This window comes from Abramis brama (genome assembly GCF_963993115.1).
Source record: "Abramis brama genome assembly, chromosome: 6".
In the NCBI taxonomy this organism is placed as follows: Eukaryota; Metazoa; Chordata; class Actinopteri; order Cypriniformes; family Leuciscidae; genus Abramis; species Abramis brama.
Window position 1 is genome coordinate 26,894,090 of NC_139968.1, and position 13,648 is coordinate 26,907,737.

At 36.5% G+C, this 13,648-nt stretch overlaps 1 protein-coding gene across 3 annotated transcripts; it reads right to left on the bottom strand.

Annotated features, from left to right (window-relative positions):
- Positions 1-2,635: 2,635 nt before the first annotated feature.
- On the bottom strand, positions 2,636-8,649 carry LOC311085649 (SLAM family member 5-like). 3 transcript variants are annotated; one of them, XM_084118211.1, is made up of 7 exons: positions 8,451-8,649; positions 8,162-8,247; positions 7,744-8,032; positions 6,990-7,319; positions 6,475-6,756; positions 4,174-4,276; positions 2,636-3,165 (listed from the first exon to the last, which is right to left on the bottom strand). In XM_084118211.1, exons 1-7 carry the CDS (start codon positions 8,485-8,487, stop codon positions 3,162-3,164), a joined length of 1,131 nt encoding a protein of 376 aa, XP_083974337.1. In that variant the 5' UTR covers positions 8,488-8,649; the 3' UTR covers positions 2,636-3,161. The 3 variants fall into 3 exon arrangements, with proteins under 3 accessions (XP_083974337.1, XP_083974336.1, XP_083974335.1); XM_084118210.1 differs by having other exon boundaries at positions 8,162-8,283; XM_084118209.1 differs by lacking the exon at positions 8,451-8,649 and having other exon boundaries at positions 2,637-3,165; positions 8,162-8,428.
- Positions 8,650-13,648: the final 4,999 nt, after the last annotated feature.

The window sequence follows — 13,648 nt, forward strand, 5'->3', positions numbered from 1 at the left end:
GAAAGATAGATTAGTTAGAAAGAAAGAAAAAGAAAGAAAGAAAGATGGATTAGTTAGAAAGAAAGATGGAATAGTTATTAAGGATAGATATATAGATAGATAAAGTTTGAAATAGATAGATAGATAGATAGATAGATAGATAGATAGATAGATAGATAGATAGATAGATAGATTAGTAAGAGAGAAAGAAAGAACGATTGATTCGTTATAAAAAAAAGATAGAAAGATGGAAATGCCATCTTTTGCCGGCTTCAAATGTCCAGGCTAATGTCCAGCCCTTAGCTCTGTGTCCAGGCTACAGAGCTAAGAGGTGGGTTTTGATTGGTCCGTCCGTGTTCATTCAGGGTTTTGATTGGATATTGAATCTACTGGAGATAGAACCTTATAATCCCAACTCGGTTTATGTTTTGTGAGATGGAACCTTTTTATTTTATTAATAACTAGTAATTTTTACAAAAATAACACCACACAGGCATTAATAAACACCTAATGGATCAGATTATGTCAAAAACTCAATTTCGACCAAAAGTGGAGATAGAACCTTATAATTCTAAGCTCACGATTTTTTATTAAATCTGAGAGCTGTCTCACTCCTTCATAGGCTGCTAGGTAATTGATATCTGCCAGCCCAGAAAAGTTAGTAAAGACATTGTTAAAATAGTCCAAGTGACTACTGGCTCAACCTTAAGTTTATCAAGCGACGAGAATACTTTTTGTGCACAAACCCCCCCCAAAATAAAGACTTTATTAACCATCTCTTCTCTTCCATGTCATTCTCCTATGCTGTTGACGTAGTGTAACAGCGCAGCGCTTCAGGGTTGTAGAAAGTAGGCTGATTCTGGTCATGTGTGTGATGCGTGTGATTCTGGCCAATAGTGAGCTTATGTTCTGACGTACAACCCAGAAGCGCTGCGCTGTTACACTTCATGAACTCACTCAGAGGCCCACACAGAAGAAAATGAATAGCTGAATAAAGTCGTTATTTTAGTTTTTTTGGCGCACAAAAAGATAAACTCAAGGTTGAGCCACTGTAGTCACTGGGACAATTTTAATGATGTCTTGACTAACTTTTCTGAGATGACACATATCGATTACCTGCAGCCTGTGAAGGAATGAGACAGCTCTCAGATCTTTTAATTTGAACGAAAGTCTTACGGGGTTGGAACATCATGAGGGTGAGTAATTACTGACAGAATTTTCATTTTTGGGTGAACTATCCCTGTAAGCATTTAACAGTGATTGGCTCACACCCGCATACTTATTTATTAAAGAAATAAATGCATTTACAATCTTCTCCAAGTCTCTAGATGACAGAAATGGTTTTACCTTTGCTATTGACTTCAGGAAAAAAACAACTAATGAGGCTGATGGCAGACAGGTGTGGTGATAGTTGAGTGTGAGCCAGGATGGATTCTGGGAAACGTAGTGTGTTGAGGTGACTGGACTCAGTGGACTCATGAATGGAGATCGTGACAACAAGAGAGTGCCATTTTGCTTGAAATATAGCACAAAACATCTGTTTAGTTAATTGTTTAGATACTGCAGTGAAATGTTTTTGTTTTATAAATCCTGATGTTTTCTTGGGAAATGGCATGGGAGAAAAGTCTCTGTAACTATTTACAGCACATTGTATTTAAACAGACAGATTCCGGTGTATTTATGGAGGATGAAGTCAAAACATCTCTTTCCCTGTCAGGTGGGTCACCTCTGGCTGCCACTGTGACAAAAAAAATTAAATGATGTTGATGCATAAACTGCAATTTTCTCGTCACAATCTAGTAATTTTTAAAAAAACGCTACACAGAGAAAATAGGTGAAAAAATTGTACCTTTAGGTGTACAACAGCTTGTCACTGGGGCAGTACACTTAAAAGGAAATCTTGGTAACACTTTATATTACGACCCGCAAACAACTGCGTAAGTAAACCGAAATTACGGTGTACGTTTCTGTAATTATAGTGTTCCTCCGTGTAGGTATAAGGGAACAATATGTAAAGTTTTGGGTAATAAAGGGGTACAACCAGATATACAAGCAAATTATTTATAATGTAATTATTTTAAAACTAACAGGTACCTATTCTGTTAATATATTCCAGGCAAAAACTGTACGTCTGTTGTATATAAAAGTTTTTATCACATTTCTGGCAAAATATGTTCTTGTGCAATGTAGTTACAGAGTTACAGGGTAATTTCGACATCTGTGGGTTGTAAATTAAACTTGTGTATATATACCGGTATATATATACAGTATATATATATATATATATATGTATATGTATATGGCTGTATGTAAGCACATATGATAAAAATTTAATTTATTGGCTTTTCTTACTAAACTACTTAACGTTAAGCCAAAAAAAATTGTTTCTGCTATGATTTTAATTTAGAACGTACCATGTAGTACTTAGTACTTACCTTATCACATTGTATTGCAATGACACTTAAATGTCAGGGCGAATATACTGTGTAATTAAAATGTTTTTTTTGTTTTGTTTTCCTAATAAGAGTACATTTCTCTGTAATTACTGTGCAAATAGTGTTGTTTCGTATTGTTACATAGTAAGTAGTGTTTGTTACCCGTTTCAACTGTGTATTTACAGGGTAAGTGTAACTCCTGCGGGCTGTAAATTAAAGTGGCGCTTGTTACTCCCTTGTTCTGTGTAGTTACAGGGTAAATACAACATTAAACCAGTATGCTGAAACAGACAAACCTAGCTTTACCATTAGCATTATCAACAAATTTCTAAATTAGTACTTGTAAAAGAACAGTAGCACAATTAAACCAAAAACATTTATTAAAACAAGTTTAACAATGAACAATCACAATGTTGAAATGACATCAACACTGTACAAACTGTAAACAGAACAGAAATAATCTTGAAATCACACTGTACAAAGTGTATAAATAACAATAATCGCCAACAGTTGAACAGAGAAAACAAACAATTGGTTTAAACAAATTGTACAAAAAAAAAAAAAAAAATCAATGCCAAAACTTATTTTTTATAGGTAGCAGCTTATTTTCTTTTTTCATGTCCTCAATTTTCTTCCGAAGTTGGGGACAGGAGGCCACAAATTGCTGCAAGTCCTTGGCATAGGACTGCAGAGTTGTCCCTGGGGTATAAGTAGGAACAGAAAACTGTTCCCCATCTGATGCTATTGTCACCTGCAATCACAAGTACAGAAATGTAGTTAGTATAGAATATCAAAAAAGGTTGCACTAGTACACCAATAATTTTATCACATAAACAGTGACGGCCCTATCATACACCCGGACGCAAGTGTCTTTTGCTAGTTTCAACCCGGCGCAATGATCATTTTCACGTTTAGCGCCATGTTGTAATGCATTTGCGCCCAATTTTGCGCCCATGGGCGTTCTGGTCTGAAAATGAGGTGTGTTCAGGCACATTGTTGGCGTGTTGCTATTTTGAGGCAACTAAAATAGACTACGCCATTGACCAACTAAAACCTGCTCTTAAGTCAATGGCGCAATATTGTTTTTGTTATTTAATGAGCGCATTAGTAATACGGGACGACAATGCGCGTTTGCTTACCACACATGGATGCGCAGCAGCACACAACCCTTTTTATAATATGAAAAATTAAAGGATTAAAATGTAAAAGATTATTATTGAGTTTTGGACATAAATGAGGGCCGATTACGAGACAAAGTACAAGAACATATTTTGCCAGAAATGTGATAAAAACTTTTATATACAACAGACGAACAATTTTTGCCTGGAATATATTAACAGAATAGTTAGTTTTAAAATAATTACATTATAAATAATTTGCTTGTATATCTGGTTGTACCCCTTTATTACCCAAAACTTAACATATTGTTCCCTTATACCTACACGGAGGAACACTATAATTACAGAAACGTACACCGTAATTTCGGTTTACTTACGCAGTTGTTTGCGGGTCGTAATATAAAGTGTTACCCAAATGTCCTTTTAAGGGTACTGCCCCAGTGACAAGCTGTTGTACCCCAAAGGTAAAATTTTTACACCTTTTTTTCTGTGTGAATCTTTTATGATGTTGAAATGTGATGATGCTATATCATAAAACTAAGATCTCAAAAGTCAAAAATGAGACTAAAATAAATATTGGAAATAAAAGTGGTGAATGCAAAATATATTCTGCAGAGAAGACTCATGTAGGTAATACTTGCCCTTGTCTTGCTCGATAACGCTTGTAGAAATAACAGACAATTACTCCGATGAGAACAGCAACAAAAACATACACCCATATCGGAATGCGATCATTGCTCGGAACTAGAATGAACAAAAAGAAAACAGTAAATAGAGTAAATTAATCCTGCCAAACTGATTTCAAGCAAGATACAAAAGCAACATCAAATACTAAATACTAGAAGAATAAATACAACAGCATTTATAGGAACCAAGAATACACCATATGCAGCTTTAGCAGCAAAATAAACATGACAGTGAATACATTTAACCATTATTGACCAGTAGATGCAGTCTTGAAAAGGGCACAAAGCGCACAGCGTTCATGGGCGTTAAGACAGCAAGTGTCTTTAACCCTTTCATGCATGAATTATGATAACCTCAGTCAGGATTTTTTTTCCTATGTGTTTTTATTGCTCTTAGGGCATGAAAAACAAGATTTGAAATCTTTTTTTTTTTTTTTTACACATTTTTCAAAGAGATTTTCAGATGTCAACTTGAGTGGACAGCATGCGTTTATGGTTTAAACTGAAGAGATACTGTATTAAACATAATACAATAATCAAACAGATATAGTGTGTGTATTTAACAAACTAATCAATACAATTATATTAAATCATGTGAAAATATAAAATATATAGAAAAAATATAAATGTGAAATATTGCAAAGGCAGTTGAACTTCATACAAGTTGCACTTCGTGTATCTTTGATATCAGAACATGAGGACGTGATTCCATCAGAAATTTCTACTGCCTGCCAAGGAACAACTGTGTAAACCACTCAGATGCTCCCTCCAGTGCACCAGAGTATGGAGATTTACCCTTATTAGCTGATAATTCTGATTATGTTCAGTGTTGGGGGTAACGCATTACAAGTAACATGCATAATGCATTCAGATTACTTTTTTGATGTCACAAGTAATGTTACAAGTAATGTGCATTACGTAATCAGATTACTTTTTGGTGTTATGAGTAAAGAAACGCATTACACTAACGTGCATTACGAAATTAGATTACTTTTTGATCTAACAAGTAAAGTAATGCATTACAAGTCACATACATTATGTAATCACATTACTTTTTTGATGTCAATGAAAATTACATTCTAATAATACAAACACAATTATTTACAGTCAAAAAAAGTTACTGCAGATTAAGTATTTTCAAAAACAACATTCACAGTATATGAATTGTAGCTGAAATATAGCCATTGCTGCATGAGGTCCACTATAGTGGACATGTGATTAATAAGATTTTTCTCTCAATCTAAAATCAAAACTTGGAAAATTTAACTGTGAAATGACTCATTAGATATTGCTTGATGCTGCAATATTTTTTTTTTTTTACCTACAAGAATCTCCTAGGATAGAAGGAATGAGTGGATATTCCAGAGCAACTTGGAATTTCTGACTGACCCTTGGCCATCTTGGCTTGGATGGGGAAGAAATCGAAACACAACGGCTTGCCACTTGGTGTCAATGTATGGGATGATGCACCAGGGTCCATTGAAGAGGTTGATGTAACTATGCCATCAAAGGGTTACATTTTTGTTTACTCAATGGGACACAATTAACCAGTGCCTAATTGTGGTGCTTCACATGTTTTACAAACTACATATAATCTCTGCAGTCTCTGCACCAGTAAAATGTGTAACACTTTACGTTTTACAGCCAAATTAAATGCAATATCTAATTAATTTAACTTGCACTGGAAAGCTTTTCTAGACTTGTCATGAACTTGGGGAACATGATGTATGACAGTATACGCTTAGCCTTAAATTAAGCTACGAAGCGGTATTAGAGGTAGTGTGGATTTAGTGTGCGTTAAGTGGACTGCACTTTGGAACTGTTGAACTCTGTTGGCCATTGCCTCTTTTGTTTAGAAGGTTGTTTTTTCTCCCATTCATAAGTAATCTGTCTTTGTATATCTAAAGTTTAATTTCAACAGGCTCATCCTCACCATCTATTGGCTTGGAATAAAAAAAAGGAAGCATCATTGTTCTGTTCTCTAGGATAAACAGGTTCTATTTAGTTCCATCTAAAGCCTTGCTTGAGAATCATGTAAATATAAATACTGATTGCATAACAAGTGTTTTAACACGCGTTTTAAAATGTGGAAAATAGTCATAAAAAGAACGGAGTGTCCAAAGTTTTAACTACATGCTATCTTACACTTTTGAAGAGATGCTGATAGATCTAGAGAAAATTGCAGCTGTTAATGATGTACCTGGAAATTATTGACATAGATCAGTAAATGCACACTAATATCAACTGCAGGCAAACCTGGACAGAGTTCATTGATGTCCAGATGTGTGGTCTGGTTGCTGATGGGATTGTTGATCACACAGCTGTAAGTGTTTTTATCCTGATATTCCACCTCCAGACATAAAGAGATTCTGTGGTTGTGATCAGACACACTGATGCTGGACAATACACTGATTCCTTTGTACCAGGAGAGAGTCACATGACTCACATTCACAGCATAACACAGCAGTGAACATCTGGACTCTGATGATGATGAACATTGTAAAGAGTTATTGGTGATGACAGGAACAGGCAGATGAGCTGGGGAACAGAGGTGTGTTGAACAAAAGTGTAATTAGTTTACATTGTTCACAGATTCACTGAAACTCTGCTATTGCAGTCTGATCACTAATGCCCTATTATCAGTCTTTCACTAAATTGTTTTATTCATCCACTATCTCTCCTCACGCACTGCACACACTTATACACTGAGTTCAGACTAGAACCGAAATCAATCAACTTCATCTGTGACATGATTTATTCAGTTTACTCACCATGGACGTAAACATCGTAACTCCAGCATCTGGAATCCAGCGTCTGGAATCTGTTGAACAGTAGTTTATAGACTCCAGAGTCTTCTTTACTGGTGTTTTTGATGGTGAGATCTCCAGTTTGACTGTCAAGTTGCAGTCTGTCTCTGGATTTCAAATTATCACAGTCAGATACTGTCGCATCTTTATTACGGATTTCAGCAATGAGGCTAAGTGGACCATGAAGACAATCAAACATCCACATTAAGTGATCTTCCATCTGTACTTCTGTAATATTAGTGTGTAGAGTGACAGAATCTCCCTCCATCACTGACACTGGTGTCTGTGATATATCTGTCTCAGCACCAAACACAAAATCACAGGGTCATATAAAACAGTTTATCAGTTTACTGTTTTTTATAAATATTCTTATAAATATTCGTCTCAGTCGTCTAAAGAGGACTGACAGCTGATTAGAATCTGATCACTAAAATTAATTACACGCCCTCTATTATTTGTGTTTAAATCATGAATACAAATATGGTAAAACTTCTGGATCTACATTCATTCTGGGTCAACCAAAATATACAGAAACGTTTCTGAATGAGTGCTTTTTCTATAAAAACTAGCAAAAAATGGAAACTTGACAAAAGAAAATGTCTAATAGAATTATCGGGGCTATAGATCTGCTAATATATCAACTCGCACTACTTCACATACCCGAACATGCAATGGAGATCAGCTCAGTGAATGAATGCTAATATGACTGCTGACTTACCTTTACATGGCTGACATAGTTGACTAATGTCCAGATCTGTTGTTTTGTTGCTGATGGTATTGTTGATCACACAGCTGTAGGTGTTTTTATCCTGATTTTTCACCTCCAGACATAAACTGAGGTCGATGTTGAGATCACCATATTTGTTCACGGAGAATACAGTGTTATCTTTATACATGGTTAGAGTCGCATCTGGAGCATTTGCCACGGAACACAGCACCACACAGTCTGAACTTGATCCTTTTGAAGAACATGGTTTGTATTTTCTGAAAACTTTAGGAGTTTGGAGCTGGAAATCATGGAGAGAATAATTAAAATAATTAAAAACAAGAATTTCATCTGAAAAATAAGAAAATAAAGACAAGCTCAAGCAATCATGACATTTTTTTGTTGACATTTTTAATTAAAAAAGTATTACATCAGTTTTATGGGTGTTGGGATCTTTATCCATCAACGACGCTGTCTTTGTTCCATCAGCTTCAGCGTACACAACTTGGACATAGACTGAAATTATGTACAGAGAAAACTGCTTCTGACACTCTGCATCCAGTATTTTGATTAGGTTACAACAAAGAGACATCACACAGAGCAAACATTAATTAAGTTTGCAGTCCAACAATTGCATATATTTTTGATAAAATTTGTATCAAATTCAAGCAAAAATACAAAAGCTGCAAATTAATAAAAAAAGAATGTAAAGAATTTACCTCCGAAGAGCCATAAAATAAACAGCAGGGGTTTCATATTCTTCAAAAGAAAGAAATGGCTCGAGTTGGAAACAACGCAACTGTGAAGAGAAGAAGACAGCTTCTGCGTCAGCAATGCTAGGATGGATATAATAGAGCAGATGTGCACACAAAACCACAGCACAGTTTACACCAAACACTTTCTGTTTTATAAGAGTAAATTGATATGCCTATGTAATCAGGGCTGGGTTTCTTTTTGCAAATGTAAGCAAACGATAAAACTAATGTGTTTTTCTTTTATCAACATTTTACAACTTTTGTGATGTCGAATTAGCATGATGCACCCACATTCACATCCTGTAAACAATACACTTTTTTTTTAGCTATGACCTACTTTTGATGAGTACCACCTGTGTATTTGTTTTGTGTTTGGAGATCACAGTTGAGATCAAAGATCAACTTAGTTATTGTTTATCAAAAATAACCCACTAAACCTTATTTACTCATTTCAAGCAATACAAGATTGAAAACTCTGGATGAAAAACTGGAAATCTTTAAATAAAAGGGTTATTGGGCTGTTTGCACTGTCATATAGCCTGCCCTACACTAACAGAGCCAGCACAGCAACAGGAAATAGAAATGAACACAAAACAAGTAATAAAAACTCAGTGAGTGTTTTAGCGCAATTTTCTGACGTCATGGGATCACAACACTAAGAGATAGTAAATCTTTTCCTGGATTTTTTTTGTGCGTTCCCGAGATTAGACCTTCCTTAACATAATGCCGAAAACCCGAAGTCTCTAGGTGGTCTGGTTGAGGAGTAGATAGAAGTGCAAGATTGGTGCGCACAGACAGAACAGAAATCATGAGTTAACAATCGCAATTTTGTCCGGTGGAAAATTGCGCTAAAAACTGCCAAGTGGCTACCTTACACAACACTGACGGTGGAGTTGCGCTCAGGAGAGGCTGCGGACGATTATTATTATTTTTTTTTAGCTTCTGTGGGCGAATTCTTTATGCGCACACACATTAGTATGTTTAAAAAACAATTTAACATTAAAATAGGCCTAACACTTAGCCCACTTAAAGTGTTTATTACAAATAAATTAGATATGCTAAATAAACGTAGGTCAAGAACCTGATGAAAGAAAAACCTGTTGTGGAGAACTTCCTTTTGTTTTCAAACGAGCTTAACACAGCTTGTCACTCATAACAGAGACCAAATGGCATTAGCAGTCTAGCTACCCAATACTTCTCAAACAGACATGTTACCTATATTTCAGATGTGACCCAGCGGTTGCGAACCACTCTATACAAAAGTTAGAGATTGAGCACTATTAGCACAACTTTTACTGCTTAAAATTGTATATTATTAGCAAAATTATCTCTGAATCATTAAAAAAAAAAAAAAGTAGATGACTAAATTAAGCAAACAGTTATTAATATGATGAACACCAAGGAAACAAATGACAAAAAGTGCTTCAGTGAAAGCTAATTTAAAAAAAGAAAAGAAAAAAAAGTGATTTTCAAACAGGAAATTTCAATAAGTGCTTTAAACTGCTCAGTTGCACTCGAACAGCAGCCCACACTTCACACACACACACACACACACGCACGCACACACACACACACACACACACACACACAAATACCAAGAAACAACAGTGACTTTACAGGTATTAGCAGTTAAACTTCCTCTGTTTTGAGCTGGAGACAGTAAATATTTGCTCAATTTGCTCCAATAGCAAAAAACAAAACAATTAATACAGAGCTATAGCTATATTCTATTATGTTGAGCTATTCTCAACAGTTCTTCTGAGTTCTTCAACACTTGAAATATAAAATTTAGGTAACATTTTTTACAAGTTCGTAATTTAACTTGAAATACTGAATTTTTTTTTCCTCAAGAAAGACTGATTTTGCAGTTGGTACCTTTCAGAAATGACCTCAAAACAATAGTAATTTCATAGAACACACTTCTGTCATTATTATAGTTTTTCTTGATTGCTTAAACACATTTGTCCACTCTGACATCACATTTTCAAAACACACAGGCTGAAACTGAAGCTCAATGGCCAAAATGACTCATTTTGTTAGCAAAATGCTCTAACACTCACAAAACATTAAAAACATGCAACATAAGCAAATATTTCCATCAAACACCACAACTTGTGGTCAAATTAATTTATTCTTTCAATCAATCAATCATTACACAATGGACAACAAAATACAAAATACAGCCTAAATATGAAATATGATACTTTTCAAAATCAAATGCTGGATACTTGAAAAAAAAAAGCTACCAAAGGAAACTTATGGGTGGAAATACATCCATCCGTTCTTGATGATAATGCCACAGGTTCTCATCAACATCGCAGTGAATGTTTTCCCTTGCAGTGCACTGAGGGAAATACATCCTTGCATGGCGTATCCATCCCTGACAGTCCTCTGCACCTATTGCCAGGCAACCAGCATTCATTGCCTCCAGGAGGGGCATCTGCTCATATGGTCCGGTGATCATACACCTTCCATCTCCAAGCAGAGAAGAACTCCACGATTGGGTTCAGAAAAGGCGAGTATGCAGGGAGGAACTGCATCATCATACGAGGCTGTGTTGCAAACCATTCATTCACAAGGCGAGAATGGTGGAAGGCCACATTGTCCAAAATGATGACATACAGAGTCATGCCAGGCCTCAACAGCCCTCTCTCTTCAGGTGGAACCTGTCTTTCATTCAGTGCATCAAGAAATGTGATGAGGCGTTCTGTATTATATGGGCCGATAGTTGGTATGTGGCAAAGGACCCCATCACTGGAGATGGCAGCACACATGGTGATATTGGCATCACTCTGACCTGGCACTGTAACAGTGGCCCTCTGCCCAATGATGTTCCTCCCGCATCTTTTCATTTTATAGAGGTTGAAGCTGGCTTCATCCACATAAATTAATTTGTGATGACTTCCGGTTTGAGGAGCTATGGAGTACGTCGTCGTGACTTTAGGTGCTCCTGCAGTGTTTAACCATATTTCAATCTTTTCGTCTATTTATTTCCACCACCCAGTGGAAACGTGTTGTTAATTTCTGTATAAAATATTTGCCTTTCGGGCTGCAATATGATGAACAAATCCAGTAAAGCATCTAATGTGTCGTCGTCTCATCAGCGGCCTGCTCTTTTAGCCGCATCCGCGCCTCCTCGTTCCTCAGATAACCCAAACACGCAAGTGGAGACATCAGCTGTCAATGCAGCTCTGAAATCTGAACTTTTATTAAGCGGTTGGACGATAAATGCGAGGACCTTGAAGCAAGGTCACGCCGAAATAATATCAGAATCGTGGGTGTCCCTGAGGATACACCAGCCACCATTTCCGTAGTCTCTGAGCTACTCCGAGATGCACTCCACATTGATAAAGATATCGTTGTGGGCAGATCTCATTACACATTGCAACCAAAACCCAAACCCAATGAGCGGCCATGCGCCATCGCTGCTAAGCTTCATTATCATACAGACTGTGTTGACATTCTGCGTCAAGCAAGGGAGTCCAGGCATTTCAAAGTACAGGACATTTTGATATCCTTTTTCCCTGATCTCACCTCTAAAGTAACTACGGGAGATTCCTGGAATTAAGTTTGGATTTCTGCATCCAGCCCACCTGCGCGTCACATACGATGGCTTGGAGAAGTAGTTCAATCGTTTTATTTTGTCCGGACCAAAGTAAGTGAACTAGCGGACTTTCCTGGTGTGAATACATCCGGAGACATCAGATGTGGCTCTTATTGGAGTCTGCACATTGGGTTACATCATTTGGGGATGTGGACTCTAATGTTTTTTTTTTTTTTTTTTTTTGGAGGGGATGCAGATTTACTTTCATTTTGTCAGGATGGTTTAGGGTAATATAGATAATAAATGACTGACACTATTCTGATTTGGAATGTTAAGGGTGTCTGTAATCCGATCAAGAGATTCTGAAATTCCTTAATAGTGACATTGTCTTTTTGCAAGAAACCCATTTGAGAAATGAAGACCACATTAAGCTCAGGTGTTCTTGGGGGGTGAGGCTTTTCACTCAAACTTCAATTCTAAATCCAGAGGGGTGGCAGTGTTGTTTAATAAAGGAGTCCAGTTTTCTCTGACTAAGGTCATAGCAGATAACAACAGAAGATATTTGATTATAGTTGGCATGCTATTTCAGAATCCTATTCTCCTAGTTAATGTTTAATGCACCCAACTTTGATGACCCCAAATTCATAAATGGATTGTTTGAAACTCTTCCTTCTTTGAATACTCATAAGTTGATTTTTGAATCTGATTTTTATCCTCTGACCTTAATTGTGTAATCAATCCTGCTTTGGATCATTCAAATCCTCGTGTGTTGACTCCATCTTCCATGTCCAAAGGAGTTTATGGCCTGCAATGGATGTATGGATCCATGGAGATTTTATAATAACCAGGCCAAAGTATTTCCCTTTTTCTCGCCAGTACATCAGTCATACTCTCTATTGATTATTTTTTTATAGATAGTAGTTTTATTCCTAAAGTTACATCAGTTAAATATCACGCTATTATAATTTCTGATCATGCTCCCCAGACATTCAGCTGGCGGTTCAACCTCACTATTTACCACCATGGAGATGTAACACTTTTTTTTATCAGATGAGCAAACAGTTTGTGAATAGGCTACTACAAATGATGGCCATGAAAGAGACTGTGAACGCATTGAATATGATATGTTTAGTTGGTGAATAGCATAGGCTACTATTACACAGTAGCAATAACACTAAGTGCACCAGAATAAAATATAATATTCAGAAATAAACAGTGTAGCTGACTTGCAGATTCAGTTAACATCCACAAATGAATAAGCGCAACGATTCAGGGAGCACAGTGAACTCCGAAAAAACGCTACGCTTCAGCAAACAGTTTGTGAATAGGCTACTACAAATGATGGCCGTGAATAAAATATAATATTCAGAAGGAAACAGTGTAGCTGACTTAATGTTTAGCTGACAGAGTGTTTATGTCAGAATGTTTATTTTTAAACCACAACCTTCTAAGTGCTTCTTTTACCGATATATTTACCGATATCTTTTGCATTTCTAATCCAAACAACATCAAACTTGGCACTGCACTTACTCGTGCCCGTAGCAAGACACCTGTCAAGTTTGAAATCCATCGGACTAAAGGTTCGAGAGATATGCGAATAACAGACACACAGACAGAC